This window comes from Berghia stephanieae, chromosome 14 (genome assembly GCF_034508935.2).
Source record: "Berghia stephanieae isolate SIO BIC M18660-M18661 chromosome 14, UCSD_Bste_1.3, whole genome shotgun sequence".
In the NCBI taxonomy this organism is placed as follows: domain Eukaryota; kingdom Metazoa; phylum Mollusca; class Gastropoda; order Nudibranchia; family Aeolidiidae; genus Berghia; species Berghia stephanieae.
In genome coordinates, this window is record NC_088373.1 from 33252477 (window position 1) to 33275571 (window position 23095).

General features: G+C 38.4%; 1 protein-coding gene across 1 annotated transcript in view; it reads left to right on the forward strand.

Annotated features, from left to right (window-relative positions):
• Positions 1 to 10589: 10589 nt before the first annotated feature.
• Positions 10590 to 23095, forward strand: part of LOC144959449 (uncharacterized) — a 65287-nt gene continuing 52781 nt past the window's right edge. Inside the window, exons 1-6 of the mRNA XM_078892041.1 lie at positions 10590 to 10646; positions 16532 to 16630; positions 17531 to 17869; positions 19630 to 19833; positions 21155 to 21235; positions 22320 to 22553. Coding sequence (XP_078748167.1) covers positions 16534 to 16630; positions 17531 to 17869; positions 19630 to 19833; positions 21155 to 21235; positions 22320 to 22553 — 955 coding nt within the window. The 5' untranslated portion in view covers positions 10590 to 10646; positions 16532 to 16533. The remainder of the gene's footprint in view (positions 10647 to 16531; positions 16631 to 17530; positions 17870 to 19629; positions 19834 to 21154; positions 21236 to 22319; positions 22554 to 23095) is intronic.

A 23095-nucleotide genomic window follows, 5' to 3' on the forward strand; every position in this document is an offset into this window, starting at 1 on the left:
TCGATTCTCGCGCGGCGCATAGTTGATGTAATGAACTGACAAAACAACCGGTAGCCATTGTGTTGTTCAAGGGATGCAACTCAAGAATAAAACATAGGGTGTACAAATACCAAGGATTAATTCCCTTGACATGTTCACATATAAACACTTCCGACTACTCCAGTTGAGTCCTTGAAAAAAGGCTATTTACTCACATTCTCTCGGCGTACTCGGGTGTAAAACGGGTACCTGGCCGTTACTAGTGTTTTCTCCTTTCTGTCATATCTCGCTAACCCCTCCTTTGAGCCTCGAAGTGTCCTCGCGTTGGACTACCGTATAGCCTTGGATCTGGAATCGGGAAGATTGCGCGCCTGAGTAAAGGTGGGTCTCCTGTAACAGGAGGATGTCTACGCTATGGGCGGCCAATAGCTTTGATAAAATCTCATTTTTTTGTCATACTCTGGCTCTCGACGTTCAGGGACAATATGTGCGTCAGTTCGCCATTCCCGCCGTCGCATTTTCCGATCGGCAGGCCGCGAATCGATTGATGAGAGGGACGCTTGCTTTTTTCTCGAACGTGTCGACGACCCTGGCGACACGAACGCAGTATTATTTGGCTAGGCGGCAGACCGCTTCGCCATTGACTGAACTGATTTGGAACCTTCATGAACATAGTAGTGTGGCGCCCGGGATAGCGGCTGCTATTCGGGCACCGGGTTGGATCAAATGTAGTCACACACCGGGGCGAGCAGCTCATGTGGCTCGTTGGCTCGATACCCGGGATGGTCTCGTGATGGTCGACCGGGATTTACACCTTTGCCCTCCCGTGTGGCTTAAGTCCCCTCACCAGCTGCAAGGTAAAGATCCACGAGGGGGCCCGAACGCTGGGACGCCCGGGCGGTAAGCCCTCCGAGAGCCGAGGGGAAAAAAACTTTGGTCGAGCGCATTTCCTCTACGGAGCGTATTTGAATAAAATAAACCCCCAAAGTATGATCGCCCCTGGGACCTCCCCATTGCCAACCGGTTTTGAACTTCGGGCCCCTTCCCGTTAGGGCCCTGTACTCGCTTGGCGGAGTGTTAAACGCGTTCCCGCAACTTCGCTAGAGTCGCGCAATCGACGACTCAGGCTCGACAGAGTTGGGCCACGGGTTGGCCAACCGTTCCGGGGTTCAAACCCCGGTTCGGGAGCTTTATTCATACGATTTTATCGCCTCATCGATTCTAGGCTTCGACTCACGGGTGACCAGGCGTGAAGCTATCGCCACTGCCGTGGATGGCTCGAACGCTGGGAAGCCCGGGCGGTAATCCCTCCGAGAGCCGAGGGAAAAACTTTGGTCGAGCGCATTTCCTCTACGGAGCGAATTTGAATAAAATAAACCCCCCACGACCGGGACTTTTTCATCGCTAATCGGTTTTGAACTCCGGGCCCCTTCCTGTTAGGGCCCTGTACTTGCTCAGAAGACCGTTTTCGCAGCGTTAAACCTATTCCCGCTACTTCGCTAGAGTGATGCGATGGGAAATTCGGGCTGTTCGGAGGTCGGGCTCGGGTTTGCCATACGTGCCTGGGATCGAATCTGACACCAATTTTTTTTTTTTTAGTAGTCCGTAAGAGGAAAAGTGCTACCTTACCAGGCGTTCGGGACGTATAGTAGGGAAGGCGGTCGTCGGTCGGAAAAAATTGAAATTTAAGCAAGGCGAGCCGAATGGCGCGCGGCGGCCTCTGGTACACCCACGGTCACCAGCGCCTGGACGAGCGGTGGTCGGAGAGTCCGGAGTCGTTCCCAGGTTAGCTCCTCGGTAGAGGACCTATAGTCGTGTGAGCGCGAGCGTGTCCGGGCGGTCGGCGCAGTCCGACCCAGCAGCGAGAAGGCCGAAGGGGTGAACGTTTGTGCGGTAGTCGAGTAGGGCCGTCGGCGAAGCAGTCGAGCGCTAGGAGTTCTCGGCGTCTGGGCTTTTGTCGTCGGCGCCCGTAGCCTCCTATCCCAGCGGGTCCGTCCCGCTGGGTTGGAAATGGATACGCTACCAGGTTGATCCTGCCTGTAGTCTTATGCTTGTCTTGAGGGTTAAGCCATGCACGCCTATGCTCATCCTACACAGAAGGGGAAGCCGTGAACTGCTCAGTATATCGGCGATAATACACGGGGTGGGCGATGTTTGTCCGGACACCTGTAGGAATCCCAGAGCTAATACTTGCACACTAGTCCTCCTCCTAACGGGGTTACCTCCGCGAGGACAGGGCGCATTTATTAGGATCTTGACCGGCGGCGGGTGGTTAACGCTGCCTCCCAGGCTGAGGCGAACTCTGGGTATGTGATGACCGCTGTTAGCGGCCCGGGCAAGAGCCCCCCGGTGTTGGCTACGGGTGACGGAGGATCAGGGTTCGATCCCGGAGAGGGAGCCTGCGAGACGGCTACCACGCTTAAGGGTGGCAGCAGGCGCGCAACTTACCCACTCCCATCACGGTGAGGTAGTGAAGATAAATGTCGGGGCTGGGCTCGCATGCGAACCTAGCCGTCGGATTGAGCGTAGACCAAACACGTGCCGTTGATGACCTATCGGAGGGCAAGCCTGGTGCCAGCAGCCGCGGTAATTCCAGCTCCGATGGCGTATGTTGTATTTGCTGCGTTTAAAACGCTCGTAGTTGGATGTCTGAGGTGACGGCAGCGACAAACCGCGGGTGACGTTGCCCCGGTGATTATGCACCGTCGTGGTTTTGGGGATGGAGCAAGCGGTGCATTCCGGTGCCGCAACCGGACCCTTGCGACGGATCTCGCCGGGCATCGCTTGCCCGTCGCTGCCGGTTTAGTCTCTTTCCGTCTTAAGCCGTGTCGACTTGGTACGTGGCGTATCTGGGCCGACACTAAGGTACGGGCGGTGTTCTTCCTGAATCAATTGGAGTGCTCAAAGCAGGTCGTGCTCGCACAGCTTTGCTCGGAACGATGTGATGACGCCACCGCCCCGCAATGTAACCACGAGACCGGTCTCCGTGGGTGCGGTGGGCGAGGTTTATAGAGACGGCCGGGGGGCGGCGTACTACCGCGGGAGGGGTGGAATCCGACGATCGCGGTGGGACGAACAAGAGCGAAGGCACCGGCCAAGAGCGCCTTCGTTGATCATGAACGAAAGTCGGAGGAACGAACGCGATCAGGTACCGCGGACTGAGGCTCTTTCATGATTCGGTGGGTGGTGGTGCATGGCCGTTGCTAGCCCGTGGAGCGATCCGTCTGGTTCATTCCGATAACGGGCGAGACTCTGCCCTGGCCGATAACAAACGGCGGTCAAGAGGGGTCCGTCTCACGGTTTGGGTCGGCGTTCGGCTCTCGGATCGGACGTCGTTCTTCCTACACATCCTTATTTAAATAAAATTGATATATAGAAGTTGAATTGAGAATTCATCTTTATGCCCTTTCCATTACGCAAATAAGCATGAACTGTATAGGACCAAATTTTAGTGACGAAGAGAATGATTTGCTCAAGACTTATCGCATAATATTGCGTTTGGCTGCACCATATCGAGGGGTGCCTCACAAAAGCCGTAACGATGGTTTTGTTGATTTTTCAGGAGAGCAAATTAAAAGTTTTCGGATTTAACGCGTATGCCGATACATGACACCTGTGTGGCGTTATTACATTACGTGTTCGAAGAGAACACCGCCGTTACCGTCGTGGTTCTCATCTTACACATGGCTACTGTAACAGAATATGACTAAAGAGTAAAACAAATGAAATAAATTGGAGTATAACTGGTATCGTCTGTATTCAATGGTGGGTGGAGCATGAATGCACACCGACCTGCCCTTATCTTTCCTGTCAGTACCCTGGGACTCAAACTAAAAAACCCACCTGCCACTAACGTTTCATTCACTGTTCCACAACCATTGAGTGTGACAATGCATGTTATAATCCATTCAATTAAATTTTGTTTTTCACAATCAGTTGTTGATTATTGTGCTGACGAAACGACAATTGTCTGCTTTCTTCCTGTCCAAATCCATTCATTATAACTCTTTCTTTCGTTAGCATTTTCTCATGAGACTATTTTGCGTTTGAGGGCCTTTCTATTTAGACAATAGGACCATAATAATTCGGTTAATTTGTCAGGCAATTACGGATACATCGGCATTAATGGCTGTAGATCTAAATTTGCTTCTCGTCACAAGTGCTTAGAATTGTTTTGAAATTCAATGGATATCTATTTTTACTCATAATGCAATGGCAATGTTGTTAAAGTAATTATTCATTATTAAGTCATCATGTTCTAATTATTACCGATCCCAAATCAAAACGAATTAACCTGCCAACGTAATTGGATCCATTATTTAATTAATTTGTTTTGTCTGTTGGAATGACAATTTTGACATTATCGCCCCCCTCTCCCCTTTCTCTAGTTTTTATTCCTATGAACAAGTGAAGTTCCTTAACCTTAAGGAGAGAAAAAAACAACAAATAGTATTTTTCACAATAAAATCATCCTTCAAATATCAATCGGTTTAAATGACCCTCATCTTGCCAAAAAGAAACATGGGAATTCATCGAAATTTACATAAAGTCCCAAGTTTGAGAGGTGGTGTAAACATGAGGGTCATTTAAATCGATCAATATTTGAAAGAGGAGTTTTTATTACATATTTCAAAATACGTGTTTTATAGAGAACTCCAACAAATTGGTTAAAAACTAATAGTCATTATGTACAAATATGGTACGAAATTGACGTTCCCAAGGTATATTACTAATGATTGTATTAATGATAATGTTAATGATGATGTAAATAATAATAATACTAATAATATTAATAATAATAATACTACTAATAATACTTATAATAATAATAATAATAATAATAATAATAATAATAATAATAATAATAATAATAATAATAATAATAATAATAATAATAATAATAATAATAATAATAATAATATAATAATAATAATAATAATAATAATAATAATAATAATAATAATAATAATAATAATAATAAATAATAATAATAATAATAATAATAATAATAATAATAATAATAATAATAATAATAATAATAAAATAATAATAATAATAATAATAATAATAATAATAATAATAATAATAATAATAATAATAATAATAATAATAATAATAATAATAATAATAATAATACTTTATTGCATCCCAAAAAGGAATTTTTTTGGACAGACGTGTTATAATTTACACATAAGATAAAAATACAATGGAAATAGGATGTATATATATAAAAAAGGAGCAGCTCTATAACCAGAGCTGCGCTTTATAATATGAATAATTTCAACACTGTAAAATAGTTAAAACTGTCACTATAAATTGAAAATTGAAAAGATTGCAAAACAAATAAATTAATAAATTAATATTTATATTTTTAAAAAGTAAAAATGAGAAATAATTATATAAAATGATTATTGCTTGTTGTTATAAAGCCTAATACTGGACGGCAGAAAAGATTTTCGGTGTCTCTCTGTTTTCGTTGAAATAGAGAAAGGGCGACCACTTCTTTCTGACATAATAATTGATGGTCTTAGTGGATGATACTGGTCATTTAATATTTTAGTTATTTTATTTATACAAAATTTCTCGTATAAAAGATCTACATCGTCAACATCATTTATATAGCGTTTAATGGATTTTTTAATATTTGAATTTATTTTGTTCCTTTCCACTGCTAAGCAATTGCCTCCCCAAGCTGTTATACAAAATGACAAAACACTTTCGATTACTGCTCTATAAAATAATGTGCAGAGGGTTTTATCTATTCTAAACTGAGAGAGTTTCGATAAAAAATATGTACGTCTGCACATCTTATGCCTAATTATTTTCAAGTGTTCATCCCACTTGAGCCTGTCATCAATCGTTACACCAAGGTATTTGTAGTGAGGAACTCGCTGGACGAATTGGTCCTTTAATTTTAACGGTTCTATCGGTTCCTTCACTCTCCTAAAGTCAATCACTAGCTCCTTTGTCTTGCTTATGTTAAGCTCTAGGTGGTGGGCATCACACCAAGACACAAATCTATCTATTTCTTGCCTATAAGCCACTTCGTTGCCATTTGTTATGAGGCCTTGAAGAGCGGTGTCATCTGCAAACTTTATTAAAGGTACACTCAGGTTTTGACTTCTACAGTCATTCGTGTATATTGTGAATAATACAGGGGACAATACACAACCTTGAGGAGCACCAGTATTTGTAGTTATACAGGAAGATTTGTTTTGCCCTAATTGAACATATTGTGCTCTCTCCGTAAGAAATTCGAGCACCCAAGCAATTATATACTTGTTTAAATTCAGACTAGTCAATTTTTGAACAACCAACTGAGGTTGCATTGTATTGAACGCTGAAGAAAAATCTGCAAAAAGCAATCTGCAATAGCTCCTAGCGTGATCTAGATGCCTGTAGATGTTGTTTGTAAACAGCAAAATGGCATCCTCTACGCCACGTCCTGGTTTGTAAGCAAATTGATGACTATCACTCAATGGCATAAACTGATTCCTAATTTTAACAAGAACAAGTTTTTCTAAAGATTTCATGACTATTGAAGTCAGTGCAACAGGTCTGAGATCGTTCATAGTTTCAAGTTTTTCTTTTTTTGGAACAGGAATAATTTTTGAAGTTTTCCAAATTTCAGGGATTGAAACGCATTGGAGGGACCAGTTAAAAATATGTGTATAAATGGGGGAAAGCTGGTGGGCACATTCTTTTAATAGTTTTCCTTTCAATCCATCCGGCCCAGCAGCCTTCCTCTCGTTTAGTTTCGAAAATACGAATCTCGTTTCCTCTTCACTGACCTCAATAGTCATTTCATCTTCCAAAGCCCTGTCTAATTTATGTTTTTCATTTTCAATATCAAATTTGTTTGCTGTGTCGAAACGTGAATAAAATTTATTTAAAGTTTCAATTTCGATATCTTCTGATATAATCGTGGGCTTTGGATTATAGTTCACAGCAGTTTTAAGCCCCCGCCACGTGTCCCTTATATCCCCAGAAGAAAAGCATTTTTCAATTTTATTTTTGTACTTATCTAAACAACTAGATATTACCCTCTTTATCTCTTTTTGTTTTGTTTTCAGATCTTAATAATAATAATACTATAATAGTAGGCATCCTTCCGTCTCAAGAGCCGATGGCTTGCGCTCTGTATGGCTTTGGTCTCATCAGTCTTGAGAGTTGCGGCGCGCGCGGTGTGACTCGACAGACCAATCCTTGCACGGCAGTCTCTACCGCAGTTGTTGCACACTTAGTTTGATTGTTTGTTTGGTGTTTGGATCTGCTGCCTCTCTTTCCTCCTTGCTTTCCTCTCCTCACCTCTCTTCACACCCTCCATCAGCGCATATATCCAGCCGCTGCGGTCGTCAGCAAGCGATTCCCATGTGTTTGAGTAGATGCCTGTCAGTTTCATTTCTCGTTTGCAGACATCATAGAAGCGCAGAGCTGGACGGCTAGTTGGTCGCCGTCCAGAAGCTAGTTCACCGTACATGATGTCTTTGGGTATGCATCCATCGCCCATCCTGTGTACGTGACCAAGCCATCGCAAACGTCGTTGGCAGAGCATGAGGCGGTTCTCCTGCCGGCATATGTTGTCCAGGATCCACTGCCATACAGTAGGCTACTGAGTACACATGCCTGGTTGAATTTGAATTTGGTGTTCAAAGTGAGTTGTGCTATGACAGCGGCAGCTTTAGCGATGCGCCTGTCTAATTATGCATCAAGTGAGAGGTTGCTGGTGATGGTTGTGCCCAGGTATGTGGAGTGATCAGTGACTTCTAGCTCCTCGTTGTCAATGCGAATTGCTGGTATAGAGCGGACATCCTGACACATTACATTTGTTTTCTTGATGCTGATCTTCAGCCCGAGTTCCCTGCATGCGTGAGAAAATATGTCCATCAGCCGTTGGAGGTCTTCTTCGGTATGCGCGCATAGAGCTGCATAATCTGCACGTAGCATTTCTTTTATGAGGACTGTGCCGACCATGGTCTTTGCTCTCAGCCATGCCAGATTGAACAGCTCTCCAACACTTCTGGTGTGTAAGTGGAATCCTTCTGGGGACTCTTTGAATGCAAACTTCAGCAGTAAGGAGAAAAATATACCAAACAAAGTCGGTGTGAGGACACAGACTTGTTTCATACCCCGATGCGCATGGAGAAGGGTACAGGGACTCCACCGTCATTGCTGATTGTGCCCTTTATGTCGTCGTGGAAGGAGGCAATGATGCTAAGCTGCTGTGGGGGACAGCCAATCTTCTTTAGCAGCTGGAAATTGCCCTTCCTGCAAACAAGGCCAAATACCTTTGTCAGTTCAATAAATGCAATGTAGAAGGACATCTGCTGTTCTCTGCATTTTTGAAGTTGACGTACTGAGAAGATCATGTCCACTGTCGACCTCTTGGCTCTGAAGCCACACGGCGACTCTGGGAAGATAGGTTCGGCAAAGACTTGCAGTCGAGCGAGAACAACACGCTCAAAGACTTTACTCACAATGCTCAGTAGAGAGACTCACCTATAGTTATTACAGTCACTACGGTCTCCCTTGTTTTTGTAGATGGTGATAATCTTGGCGTCGCGCATATCCTGGGGTACCTTGCCTACTCTCCAGCAAAGACACAGGAGTTCCAAGTAACTTTGTCCTTACCTATTTGACCTCATCATCGCTTGATCTCAAGGTTATTGTTGGAGTATATACCTTTATAGAATGTTGATATACAAAAGGGACCCAGGGTGTAAAGATCTGTAAGCCAGGGACGCAATTTTATTAATTTTTCACCATAATGTACTTAGAGCTTGAGTTAATCCCGGTTTCGAAGACGTTAAATTTCCTCCTACATTTTGGACACGCCGCTACACTATCGAAAAGTACTTTCCGACAAATCTTTATAGACCAGATTACACGTTGACTGCTGGGGGGGGGGGGTAACCAAAAACACCATGGACATCACCTGGGATCCATATCGATCCGTTGCGTGTTAAACGAGTGCTCTATCAACTAAGCTATCGGAACTTCCATTCCTGATCATGATGATTTTTCAAACGTTGTCAATTCCTTCACTAATTTTAGAGATACGGTCATTTAAAGCGAGCCGGATACAATAAAAATATTTCTTTTAAAATCAGCTTAAAATTAAAGCAACATAATGTGATGTAATCAACATAAATATAACATACTAAGCAACATGAACTCATTTTGAAATATGTATTCATGCGTACAACAGGATTCAGGACTGATAAAGCCAAAATTAATTATAAAAAATATGCCAAAATCTTGCGTCAAGTTGAATGGGAAAAATCCACAAAGATTTTGAATGAATATTATTTCTACTAAACGATTTAGAATTATACCGATACAACATTCAAAATTAATGCTTTTGGGAAATGATAGATAAATGGTTTATCTCTTGTTTTAAATAGAAATCTCATTTTTTCCACAGAGTTTGATTTCTACCATTTACCCTCAAGTTAAAATCATTGTCAGTGACATAATCTAGCATGTTTTCTCATGCCAATACATGAATACTTAAGGTAGTAAGTAAATAATTGATTCCAGCCATTTTCTAATTGTTTTGGTGCGGAAATTATCATTAGTTATTTCTAAATAAAGCAAGAAATTGAACAAAGAAGGAAACTGAGGAGATAATGTGAGAATAGAAATGAAATATATTGATATAAAAGAAAAAATAAAGGAAGGAAAATGGGGAAATCAGAGAGAGAGAGAGAGAGAGAGAGAGAGAGAGAGAGAGAGAGAGAGAGAGAGAAAAGATAGATAGAGAGAGGAAGTGAGAGAGAGAGACCATGCGAGAGAATGCGAGAAAGAAACTGAGATATATTGGGATAGAGATACACAGAGTGTGTGTGTGTGTGTGTGTGTGTGACACAGAGAGAGAGAGAGAGAGAGAGAGAGAGAGAGAGAGAGAGAGAGAGAGAGAGAGAGACAGACATACAGAATGAGACAGAGAGAGGGCGAGAGAGAGAGAGAGAGAGAGAGAGAGAGAGAGAGAGAGAGTCGCATACAAAGAAAAGAGAAAAAGGAGTGATTTTATGAGATTGAGAGATATTAACTAAGAGAGTAAGAGAAAGACATGGAGAGAGAAAGAGAGATAGATAGAGAGAAATATCGTGAGAAAGAGTGAATGAGACGTAATGATAGATATTTGGAAAGAGAGAATTATATTATGCTGTGCCCACGTACGACTAAAACCTGATTAATTAAGGATAAATAAATTTCTATTTAAATACGTAATGATTTCATTATTAAAGTGATTAAGGGTAGTTTTGTTTAATCAAACGTAATTATAAAGCTAATCATAATAGTGGCAATAAGTGTACACAATAATACATCATACAACTCGATCTGCAATTGACGTGGGTAACAAATGTTTGATTTTATTCTGAATGTCTTAATCAGTTGAATGCGAAAGCCTTAGAGTAATTAAAAACCTCAATTATTTAATTCAATATAATTTTCACTCTGGGGTGAGAATACAAAAAAGCAATAATTAGAAACTGTCACTTATGTTTTATTCAATCATTACTAATTTAGTGCAATTTGCTTTGGCTTACAATTGGTTACTATTGTCTTTTAAAAGATAAATAGGATTGATTTTCATTATAAAAGAAGTTAACGACAGATTGGAATGAAATGTATTAGGTGATTTTTCTTAGGATGCTATAGTGGTATGTAAAGAACATTTACATCAGTGTAAACTAATGAAATAATAATAATATCAGTAGAGTCTTCTTCTTCTTCTTCTTCTTCTTCTTCTTCTTCTTCTTCTTCTTCTTCTTCTTCTTCTTCTTCTTCTTCATCTTCTTCTTCTTCTTCTTCTTTCTTCTCTTCTTCTTCTTCTTCTTCTTCTTCTTCTTCTTCTTCTTCTTCTTCTTCTTCTTCTTCTTTCTTCTTCTTCTTCTTCTTCTTCTTCTTCTTCTTCTTCTTCTTCTTCTTCTTCTTTCTTCTTCTTCTTCTTCTTCTTCTTCCTCTTATTCTTCTTCTTCCGCTTATTATTATTATTATTATTATTATTATTATTATTATTATTATTATTATTATTATTATTATTATTATTATTATTATTATTATTATTATTATTATTATTATTATTATTATACTATTATTATTAATCTTTTTATTAGAATTCATCAGAAGTCTAAAAACCAATCATATGAATAGTCTTCTATTTCGTGAATTTATAACGAGCCGTCGGTTGAAGGAGGTGTGTTCCTTTATTTTTTTCTTCTAATAATAAAAAAAGAAAAGACTAAGAGACTTCCAATGGAAAGGAATATAACCACGCCTATCGGAGAGTAGTCAAAATTTAGACAATGGCACAGTTTACTAGCGCATTCTAATTAAAAAACCCACAGAACTATCAATGATTTAATTGGATTCAGTAGTCTGATGTCACGCCGCCCGGCAACGGCGGCCATCTTGGTTCTAAACAAAGAAAATCATTACTTTATATTCTTCAAGCTGGCTAGAACTTTTCATATGTCTTATGATCAGAATGTGTAAAAGTTAAAACATGATCGAATTTATGTTTTTGTTTCCCTCTGGATTCGTTTTTATGCTCGCCGGAGAAATATTTCATACGGGGTCCGCCATTGTTCCGATAGTTTAGAGCCAGTGTTACTAAGTTACCATGCGTCATAAGGAAGGAAGTGACGTTACGACTGTTGAATCCTATTGAGCCTCCTATACTGATAATTTTGTGTAAACTTATACTACGTCATGATACAATCGGGAAAATCGTTTGAGAACTAGTCACTCATTTGGTGGTATGGATAGAGCACAATTGGCGCCACTCTGCTTTTTGTCCTTGTTTTCATTCCTTTATTTCAATGAGTAACTCTATCTACATTGTATTAATCAGACTATCAACGTTTAATGTTACACATTATTTTGTGTGTTGGTAAGTTAGATCCAACTGGCAGATAAATAATAATAAATAACATTTATATCGCGTTTCACATAGCGTTGACGTTTTACAGCGTTGACATAGGGTGCTAGCGCATTAAAGTTATATAAAACAACATAAATTGAAATAAAACAAATGTTGTTTGTTTGGTTTAACTAAATGCAACGCAGCAATGAAAAAAACAATATCAATGATCAGACATAGATTGATTTTTTTCACATTTATGATTATAAAAATAGTGTTTGTCCGATCAGGTGTCTAGGTTTGTTACAAATCTATGTTTTTATTGGTCAAAAATTTAACCGTAATTTCAATATATATAAATTGTCACTCACATTATATGGCCGAGACGTTCGTTTTTGTGTGTTTATTCCACGTCTCAGTCGGCGTAATGTCCGAAGAATGTGTATATATATATATATATATATATATATATATATATATATATATATGTTATTGGTAATGTAGTTGCGCCTGCATATATGGAATGGGAGAACATCCGTAGTTTCACAGCACCTAAAGAGGGCATTTGTTTATTATCGGAACCCCCCCCATCCCCCCTCTCCCCTCTTTTTTAATCGATAAGAACCCCCCCCCTTTCCAAAAACACCCACCCCACGTAAAACCTTAACTCGCGATACTATAATCCCATGATACATATTGTTTGGCATCACTTGCAGAATCGAAATATGAGAAACACATTAAGAAATGATGGCACCGGCCGAAACGAAACGAACAAAAAAAAAAAAAAAAAAAAAACATAAAAAAATGTTATTAAACTTTAAATAAAATTTAAAAAGTACACCAGTCATGAAAATAAAATTAATCTTACATAGTAATATCTATTAGACATTGGATCTAAGTTAAATTCCACAATAGTTAAAAGATAAAATAATAAATGTGCTGTGAAACAATGGAAGCCCTGTATAGGGAATTTGTCTCTGATATCTCCTATTATACATATTCTCTGTTTCCATGGCTTAATAACACAAAAGCATCTATTTAGAGCAAACTACACTTAACGTGCTCAAAGCGCTTTACCATCTAGCAACAACACTTAACATATAGGACGTTACATGACGCCTGTTAGGCCATATTACTCGTATTATTTTATTTTCGGATAGAGGTTCATTGTATACATGAGTGCAGTGATTAAATAGCGTTTTGTATCTAGAGATTCAACCATGAGACGCTTAGACTAGGACTCGAACCCCGGACCTTAGCGTCCGGAGTTGAGTGTTGTACCATCAGACCACATTCCAAACAATTCTATATTAAATGATAGCACATAATGAAATAATTCCAAATTGCAGGGTATGCACCATGTACTGACATTATTTTAAATATTATATGATGCCATTGCTATACCGATTGCTCAGTTGGTGTAGCATTCGCTTTACACGCAAAGGACCGAGGTCGATTCGCATATGCGAAGAAATGAATCGGGTATCAAACTATCTTCTGTTACTACACGGCTATGAACTGTTTTCTATGGTAAGGCACTCGCTTTCGGATAGTACGAGCCTCTCTCGTCGCATGGATGAGTCCTTTGAAAAAGCTCTTTAATCACATTATATCACCTTACTCATGTGTAAAATGAGTACCTCACCGTTAATAGCGTTGCCTCTGTCCAAAAGAAAATGTATAACCTTTAGCTAAAACTGTGTTCCATAAAATGCGACCAGTTGTGTCAGACAACAACCTTAACTTGAAGACCAGAATGAAAGTTGTGGGAATATGTGTTTTTGGTACCCTTTTAAGCTGTTGTGTATCGTGGACGCTTTACAATAAATGCACTTGGAGATTACAGGCATTTGAGATACGAATGTATAGAAACATATTGATGTTATCATGGACAGACAAGTATACAAACTGGGATGTGTTGGCGAGTGTGAGAAAATAACGAATATTGACAGATAAGATCAGAAAGAGGAAATTGCGGTTTATGGGACATGTGTGGAATAGAAAAGTTGGTATCATCTCGGATGACCGAAGTAGAGTTAGAGGAAGATATGGAAATATATATTTAGATAATCGAAGAATGGACAAATTTGATTTTAATAGCAAACACAGATGATTGTGATACGTGTAGACAGTTGACTGGCAACTTGCTCAAGGTTACGAGCCACGATGGATGGTGAATTAAAAAAGATAAAAATTGACGTCACTCAGGTCCTTATTATTTTTTTAGCCGGCCACTTTAGTAGTTCTCACTAAATAATGTTAGTAGGACTATAGAAGTATACAGCAGTTACATGTTGATTGTGTGTTCGTATGTTAAACCAGGCTGGCAAATGTTATGAATTGTCTAACTAATGCAATGCATCAATACACACAGTGGCGTCTGCTTTCTTCTATCTATATCCGGGTTTTGAGTATATTATGAACTAATGCTCGCCTGTAGAGCACGTGATAAGTGTTCACCATAACCGACTTTCAAAATGCGTGTTATCTCAAACAATCAACCCAAAGGATTATCAGCATTACTCACTACTTACATTAGTCACTCGATTTTTTTTTACAAATTAAAACAAGTTGTTGGTCACACCATCAAGTCATTTAGGGCATTATAAATTTGCTTACAAATAAAAGCATGAAGGAAGTTTATATCACCCATCTCTCTGTTGAGCTATTTGAGTTTTAATATAGCTCAAAATCCACTAAATCTGCACAACAGGCTTTACACGGGGTCCCTGGCTAACGGCAACGCGTAACATGTTGACGAGACGTGGCGCCTGTTAGGCGATATTGCCTTTATTTTACGGACAGACACGATGACTTTAACGGCCAGGTACTCATTTTACCTCTGAGTATGTGAGTAAAGAGCCTTGACATTGAACACCCACCTAGGGAAAGGCCCGTAAGTTTCATATATCGATATTACATAGATTCAACAAATCCAAGTAGTCTGTGATGGTACATAAACGGACCTGTCTACGACTATGAATCTTTCGTAGAATTGAACATTTTCGGCTCCAAACAGACAATCATTTAATGACCTGTAAGTCAATAGACTTCTTGGAAAGAAGGTAGTATATATATATATATATATATATATATATATATATATATATATATATATATATATATATTTATGAGTGTTGGTGGGTACTTGTAGGTACGAAAGTGCTCGATAATGGTGGTTAGAGCTAATGTATAATGTAAATTTTCACTCACATTTTTTTGCCGAGACGACTCGTTTCTGTGTTTTTTACACTTCCTCAGTCGGCATAATCCATTGTAATGTCCGTAGAAAACTCCAAACTAAAGTTCCCAATAGTGCATTGCTAATTTGGTGCTTTTTGCTTTGCTTTCATGTGTTATGGAGGCTTTGTGGTTGTTGTATCGTGTTTTGAATGGGGGTTCTGTGCTGCCGATGTATTGTGCTAAGGTGTTATCACATTGTCATAACACCGCAACACAATACATCGGCAGCACAGAACCCCCATTCAAAACACGATACAACAACCACAAAGCCTCCATAACACATGAAAGCAAAGCAAAAAGCACCAAATTAGCAATGCACTATTGGGAACAAATAAACACACAAAAAACACCAACAATAACCTGGGAGGTCGTCAAGCAAAGCAGCCCCTACAGATGCGGTGCTAGAAAATGCAATTTATGCCTGACAGAGAAACTGGAGATTTTACTAAACAACAACAGAAACAATAGCACCTTAAACAAAAGATCTGAACTGATGACAATGTGCAGACACTCTAACAAATTCAAGCTCAAAACGCAAAAGGCAAAATAACCCTCCCCCCCTTTCCTTCCCCCCCTTTCCCCCCCCTTCCCCCCCTTCCCCCACCCCTTCCCCCCCCCTTTCCCCCCCTTTCCCCCCTCCCAACCCCATTATACCCCTCCTCCACCTCTTCCCCCCCCCCCCCCGCCGCAACCACAATCCACTACAATATCACACACACACATGTACACACAACACACAACACACCTACACGCACACACACACATACACACACACACACACACACTCATGATATAAACATGAAAGCACATCACAATACACATCAAAACTAATCACCACTACACAGCGAAACAACTTTAGTTTGGAGTTTTCTACGGACATTACAATGGATTATGCCGACTGAGGAAGTGTAAAAATCACAGAAACGAGTCGTCTCGGCACAAAAATGTGAGTGAAAATTTACATTATATATATATATATATATATATATATATATATATATATATATATATATATATATAATATATATAATATATATATATATATATATATATATATATATATATATATATATATATATATATATAATATATCTATAATAGTAAAAAGCATTATTTTAACATATTAAGTATATATTGATAAATTTTAAAATTAGTTTTAGCGTCTACAATGTAAATATGCCAAAAAATTACGATTTTTTCCAATTCCAAGATGGCAGGACTGCAAAAGGCACCGCAATAAATGCGTCTCTCGGACCGTCGTCATAAGGTAAACAACAGACGATGCGTATCCAATCGGTAAACATCCTCTTGCTCATAATGTCTATATGTAATACAATTGGCTAATAACACTGACAAATACCCGTTGGTTAAATATACTCTTCTCATTGTATCAGATTATCCGGTTATGTTAAAACAATTATGTTGATTTTTTTTTTACAGAAATGTTATTTCACATCATGGGGTTTGACGCCAGATCATATCTGATTCTCATTATTGTGGTGGTGTTACAGTTGGTTCAATGTGACGACGTCATCCCTAGTGAGTTTTTGTTGTGATCATCATCATCATCATCATCATCATCATCATCACCATCTTCATCATCGTCATCATCTTCATCATCACCATCACCATCATCATCATCGTCATCATCTTCATCATCACCATCACCATCATCATCATCATCATCATCATCATCATCATCATCATCATCATCATCATCATCATCATCATCATCATCACCATCATCATCACCATCATCATCATCATCACCATCATCACCATCATCATCATCATCATCACCATCATCATCATCATCATCATCATCATCATCATCATCATCATCACCATCATCATCATCATCATCATCATCATCATCATCATCACCATCATCATCATCATCATCATCATCATCATCATCATCATCATCATCACCATCATCACCATCATCATCATCATAGACATGAGTACCGACTTGATATTGAACTTCATATCTCGAAAAATCTACAAAGATATAAATATATAAACATCAAAATGAACTTAAATTATATCATTATTTAAATTTTCTATTTGAATACCATTGCATTGTATTTTAACAACTTGCTTAAACACGAAAGGTATCTTTGCCTAGGGTTGCACCTACATTAGGTATTAGAATACGACCAGCAAATCATGCAAATTTTACTACATGAAGCTTGAATAAATTATGGCAATACTTAAACGAAACGGAAGCGTCAATGCAATAAATGTAGACAAGCTATGAGTACTAAATGCAGTTGAGATGTTGTTGCTGACAAGAATGCTTCTAAAAGAACTTGGGTGTAAATGGAAAGTAGTTGATATAATATATAAGCGGGATGCAACATTCCTAAGTCATATATATTTTTTTAAAAACTATTATTTAAAACTCACAGTCTATTTTCTTTTTTATTTTTCCTACAGATGGACCGAGTCATGCGTCAATTGGAGTTCTGGACACTCCACCAATGGATAAGAAGAGTTCTCTACCACCCGCCAATGTATCCGTATACTGCGACGTAACGAATGCAAATCCTTCAATAAACGTCCAACTTACTGGTCTCGATCAGAGCGGAGACTTAGTAGTCAACTTAACTAAACCTGATGACATTATTTCAAAGACAAATAACGTTTCAAGATACGTCTTCAAGTTTTCTCCTCAGCTCGACGAATATCTACAACCAAAGTTGAACATGACAATCAAGTGTAAAGCTGAGAACGCCATTGATCCAAATATAACAGCCGAAGATGAATTAACACTGAGTATGGTTACGTAGTTAAAATAAATTGTAAAACCTTTGTGACATAATTGCCTTATCACTAACTGTAAAACAAAAATCAAAAGAAAATTTGGGCATTTCAATAGCGCTATTTCTACTAATCGTGACAAATGCGCTTAATAAGGTGTCCTTAGCCAACATGAACACTTAACATTTAGGACAAGACATGATGTATGTTAGGCGATATTAAATTAGGTTCGGAGAAGGACAAAGGAATTAACGACCAGATGTTAATTGTTCACTTAACTACTGTGAGAGAGCCTTTTCTATTGACTTGATAAGGGATCTAAGCTCGAAATGATCCGTGTTTGATTTTGTGTTCTTTTTTAAAATTGTTATATTCATTATGTTGTTTAACTTTTAAAGTAAAAGACTAGAGTATTCTATATATAATTCTATTGAGCAAATAAAACTTTGTAAAGAAAACATATATTTTTCCGAAATATTGTGATTAATAAAATGAATCTGAATAAGAACAATGTTGTTTGATTTGAACCAATTATTATGAATAAGCTTATAATCGAGCATCATTTGGGACGATTGTTATTGTATTTTTAAAATCATAAAACTGGAATCAACTCCGTTTCCACGGGCCTAGCATATCCGAAAAACAACTTTTGTGTAAACTATATGTTCACAATTTCTTCACAAATATGGAAATTGGATCACAATTTTAATTATATACAGAAGAATGATTTTATTTATTTTTAATGCAACTGAGTTGCATTTTGTGTAAAAGACCCATTAGAATTTAATTTTTGATTCCTATTTTACCATCATTTTTTTCAGCTATAGACCACCGTTGTGGTATAACAACTTTGAATCTTCATTGGGTCATGCTTGTGCTGCGTGGAACATATGTACAAGATAGACATAAAGGCTATAGGAAACACTCAGTTAGCAGTTTCAAATCTTGCCACAAATAGCAGTAAGGCGGAACAGGGTTATGTGACGGTACCTCCAGAGAGAAAGGTCATCTGTTAAAAACGAAATCACAGAAGCGATCGCTCAGCCATAAATATTTCAGATTAGATTAGCAATTGATTTAACAAATTCTCCAAAGCCTGCTTCATCACATTAACAACTTCGCACAACCATTCTAAAGAACCAACACATACAAATACAGTTTTTTTTCTTCGAACAATAAGTCAATGGAAAAAACTACCACCGCATGACATAATAGATATCAAAAACTCCACTTATTTTTATAGTGTTTTCCATATACAAAAGTAAACCAGAAGATTTAAGACTGTAGCGACACGGATTGGTGTGGTCTGATATATAAAGTGTCTATGTTTAGTGTGCCTTTTACAGCTTATGCAATTCAATTGTAAAATATATATTAGATACATAAAAACAAGATGAATTTAATACCACAATCTCACTAAACGTGCTCAAAGCGCCTCACAAGAGGTCACTAGCCAACAGCAACATTTCCCAAGATATAGCGCCTGTTAGGCGATAATGCATTTTTTTCGGAGGCCGAGACAACCCTGTTAAGGACCAGGTACTTATTTTACAACCGTGTACAATGAAGGAATTTGAGTAAAGAGCATCTTCCAAGGACTGAATTTTGCGCTGCCCAGAATGGGACTGGAACCTACGACCTGCCCCCGAAAGCTAGAATCATACCAAAAGATGACATAGCTGGCTGCACAACATATCATCATTTCTATTGTATGTCAATAATGTGAAACATCCCTGATTTTTTTTCCTTTTTAATTTACTCCTGTCCAATCCCAGGCCCTCCAATATTAGAACTATCCGATTGCCCCCCTAAACTTGCAGGACCCTTCCACGAGCTCGATCTATTCCAACGTGAAGCAAATTGTACTTGTCAGTTATCCAGTCCTGGAAACCCCCCGGGTGAAGTGAGGTGGACGGATAACACAGGGAATATTTTTGTTACTGGTGGTCTCCAAGCTGTTCTTGGTATTGATATACATGGTATGTTTTTGGTTAATATCACATTTTAACATGTAGTGTTTTTTTGTTGTTGGTTTTTTTTTCTGTTGATTTAATTAAACCTAAAATCAGGCAACACTTTTTTAATGGGGGTCTAAATTGATACGCAACATATTTGGGTAGGTTTAAATTAAACATTAAAAACTAATCCTTATTATAAGTTTCACGTAATATATGCTTCTTTCTTGATGTTTTTTTTAAATTTTATTTTTTACTGTCAATGAAGGAAAAGAACACATTTTAATAGTTCATGAACACATGGCGTATGGTAAGAAAGCAGTGCAATCTAAATCGTCAATAGTCTATTAACCTGTTGGGAATTAAATATTCCATGTGATACGAAAAAAGGAGAAAATATCAGCCTTCAACACATTTCATTTTGTCGCTCAGGGTCAACATGTTGATATTCTGATGGTCTATTCTTCAAGTACTCAAGCAATTAATTCCAAAGATTTAACGAGATCAAGAATTCGCTTCCTTCTTTAAAAAAGACATTAGACATTCACCTGCTTCTAAAAACCTTACTCTGCACCATGCATTTGAACAATAAATGTGAACAATTCCACAACTTATAAATTATTCGGAACGACGCAATATCTAGGCTTACGATTTATCTATAAAATGTGTTCATATTCTGAGACATTAATGTACCAATGAAAAGGTAATGATGATAAAAAGAAAAGCAATTAATGATTAGATACCTTATTTAATCGTGACCCATCACAACTCAACTAAGAGGCGGGATGTGCGGCCAAATATATGCACTCGTCAATTGTTATTTACAGTTTTCCGGGGTAAACGCTGTCGATCGGCCTTCCGGCTCTGAAATAGTTTTGTTTGTTTCTATACTAAAAAAATAGTACTCATTTGTACTGAAATTCAAATCAACTTCATAAATCGAATAGCGAGGCTCAGGGGTATGGTCTTTGAGTCTGACCCAAAGGGAACCGATTTCGAATAACGGATACGGTGAGTGGCCTGATGAAGTCACCTCGCCTCGGTCAGTCTGTGTCGCTGAACTGCATAAATCCCCGCCTGGATCATTATAGTGTTCCAATGGAATAGACCCCGAAGACAAGTTCCTCCTGTGAGATGAGTAAAGGGAGTTTTATATTTATAGTTTCATAAATCATTCGATTCCTTTGTCGCCTTTTTGGTGTAAATCAATTCTAAAAAAACCCTGTTATTGATATTTTTTTCTAATAAAACTTCTTTTTGATGAATATATGTAGTAGTAACGGCCCATACCATGAAACGGGCCCACCAATCTCAAATTCCACCTACATGTTTTTGTGTGTACCAGATCATAATCAGATGTATCAATGCCAGTCGTTGTCACTATGGATAAGGATGGACTTTATTTTTTTTAATCCATTATTCAAAGGTAAATGGGATAACTATTAAAATCTATGGCCTGTAAAGATGTAATGAACAATATATAAATATTGCTGACTTGAAAAATAACCCCAAAAAATCGATGTAATGGTGGTGGTCGTGATAAGGGCGGCGGTGATGGTGATGGTGGTTGTGGTAATTGTTGTTGTGGTGGTAATGCTGGTGGTGGTGCTGGTTGTGGTAATTGTGGTGATGGTGATTATGTTGGTTGTGGTGATGATGGAGGTGGATGTTTTGGTAATGCTGCTGATAATTTTGTTGACAATTACTTTGATTAAGATTATGATAACTCTGATGATGACGATGACGATGATGATGATGATGATAATGATGATGATGATGATGATGATGATGATGATGATGATGATGATGATGATGATGATGATGATGATGATGATGATATGATGATCATGATGATGATCATGATGATGATTGATGATGATCATGATGATGATGATATGATTGATGATGATGATGATGATGATGATGATGATCATGATGATGACGATGATGATGATGATGATGATGATGATGATGATGATGATGATGATGATGATGATGATGATGATGATGATGATGATCATGATGATGATGATGATGATGATGAAATCAAACATGAGAGAGACAAAGTTGTACTAGGCAGGACAAAAAAAAAACAAAAAAAAAAAAACAAACACATACAACAAACACATCATAGTCACTGGGTTTTTTAACATTTGTTCATTGGCTTTGAAACGTAGTTCTTCACATCATTAGGGCCATGAATCTGGAGTGTATCCCGGTTTCTATACCGTGAATCAGATTATTGTTTACCACCCTTTGGAAAGAACGATAGTTTATCACAGCGTATATTCAGCCATTTTAATATACCCTATTACCCCAATCACTGTTAGGTGGATATAGACGGGCGAGGGGGTGGGTCTAAAAACTATTTATATCAGCTGGGATCAATCTCGGTCCTACTACGTGTGAAGCAAGTGCCTTTAACCTGTCTCTCGGAAAAGACTATTTTACAGAGAATGGCTTTTTAAGTGAGACATTAATTGATTTTTCTCTTTCATCGTCATCCACAGTACCACCTATTGCTGAAATCGCCAATTGTTCTGTTTATGAGACGTTGACAAGAGGAGATGAAACGTGGATTCCAGCCGGAGGATCGGAGGATCAATTTCTCTGTGGATGCAGAATCGAGGAGAAGGGAATTCCTGAAGATGGAACCATGGCTCAATGGGTTGACAGAGACACTGGACAAATCATCATCGAGGACAGCGAAGAGGCTGTCCTCAACTATACTAGAGCCGAGGGAGGTAAGGATTAAATACATGATAGCTGCTTACAACACTATTTGAACCTAATAGATGTTTTAGGCAGTAGCTATGTTCCCTGCGTATTGATGGGTGAGACCAATCGTAGGCTTCATGAACTCTTTGCCCGAAACAAACCAAACCTTCGTCATACCAAAAAACGAAGATCACGTGAAAGAGATTAGAAATTGTTTGTATTAATCAATAGTTCAACCAATGAAATCGATGTTTCCTTGAACACTTTGCACAAACAATTTACTTTTTAATGTGTTTTAATTTTAAATCTTCGTATTCTTTCGTGAGGTAATTTATTTGGCCTTTAATTTACGAAAGTGGGGGGCCAACCTAACACAACAGGCTACATTAGGGAGCGTGAACGTTGCAACTGGGTATGGTTTAAGGGTAGCCTCGCTGTTCAGAGTGATTCCAGAGAAATTACTGTTATATTAAGGATCCGTCTCATTCTTTTAGCATGTATATATATATATATATATATATATATATATATATATATATATATATATATATATATATATATATATATA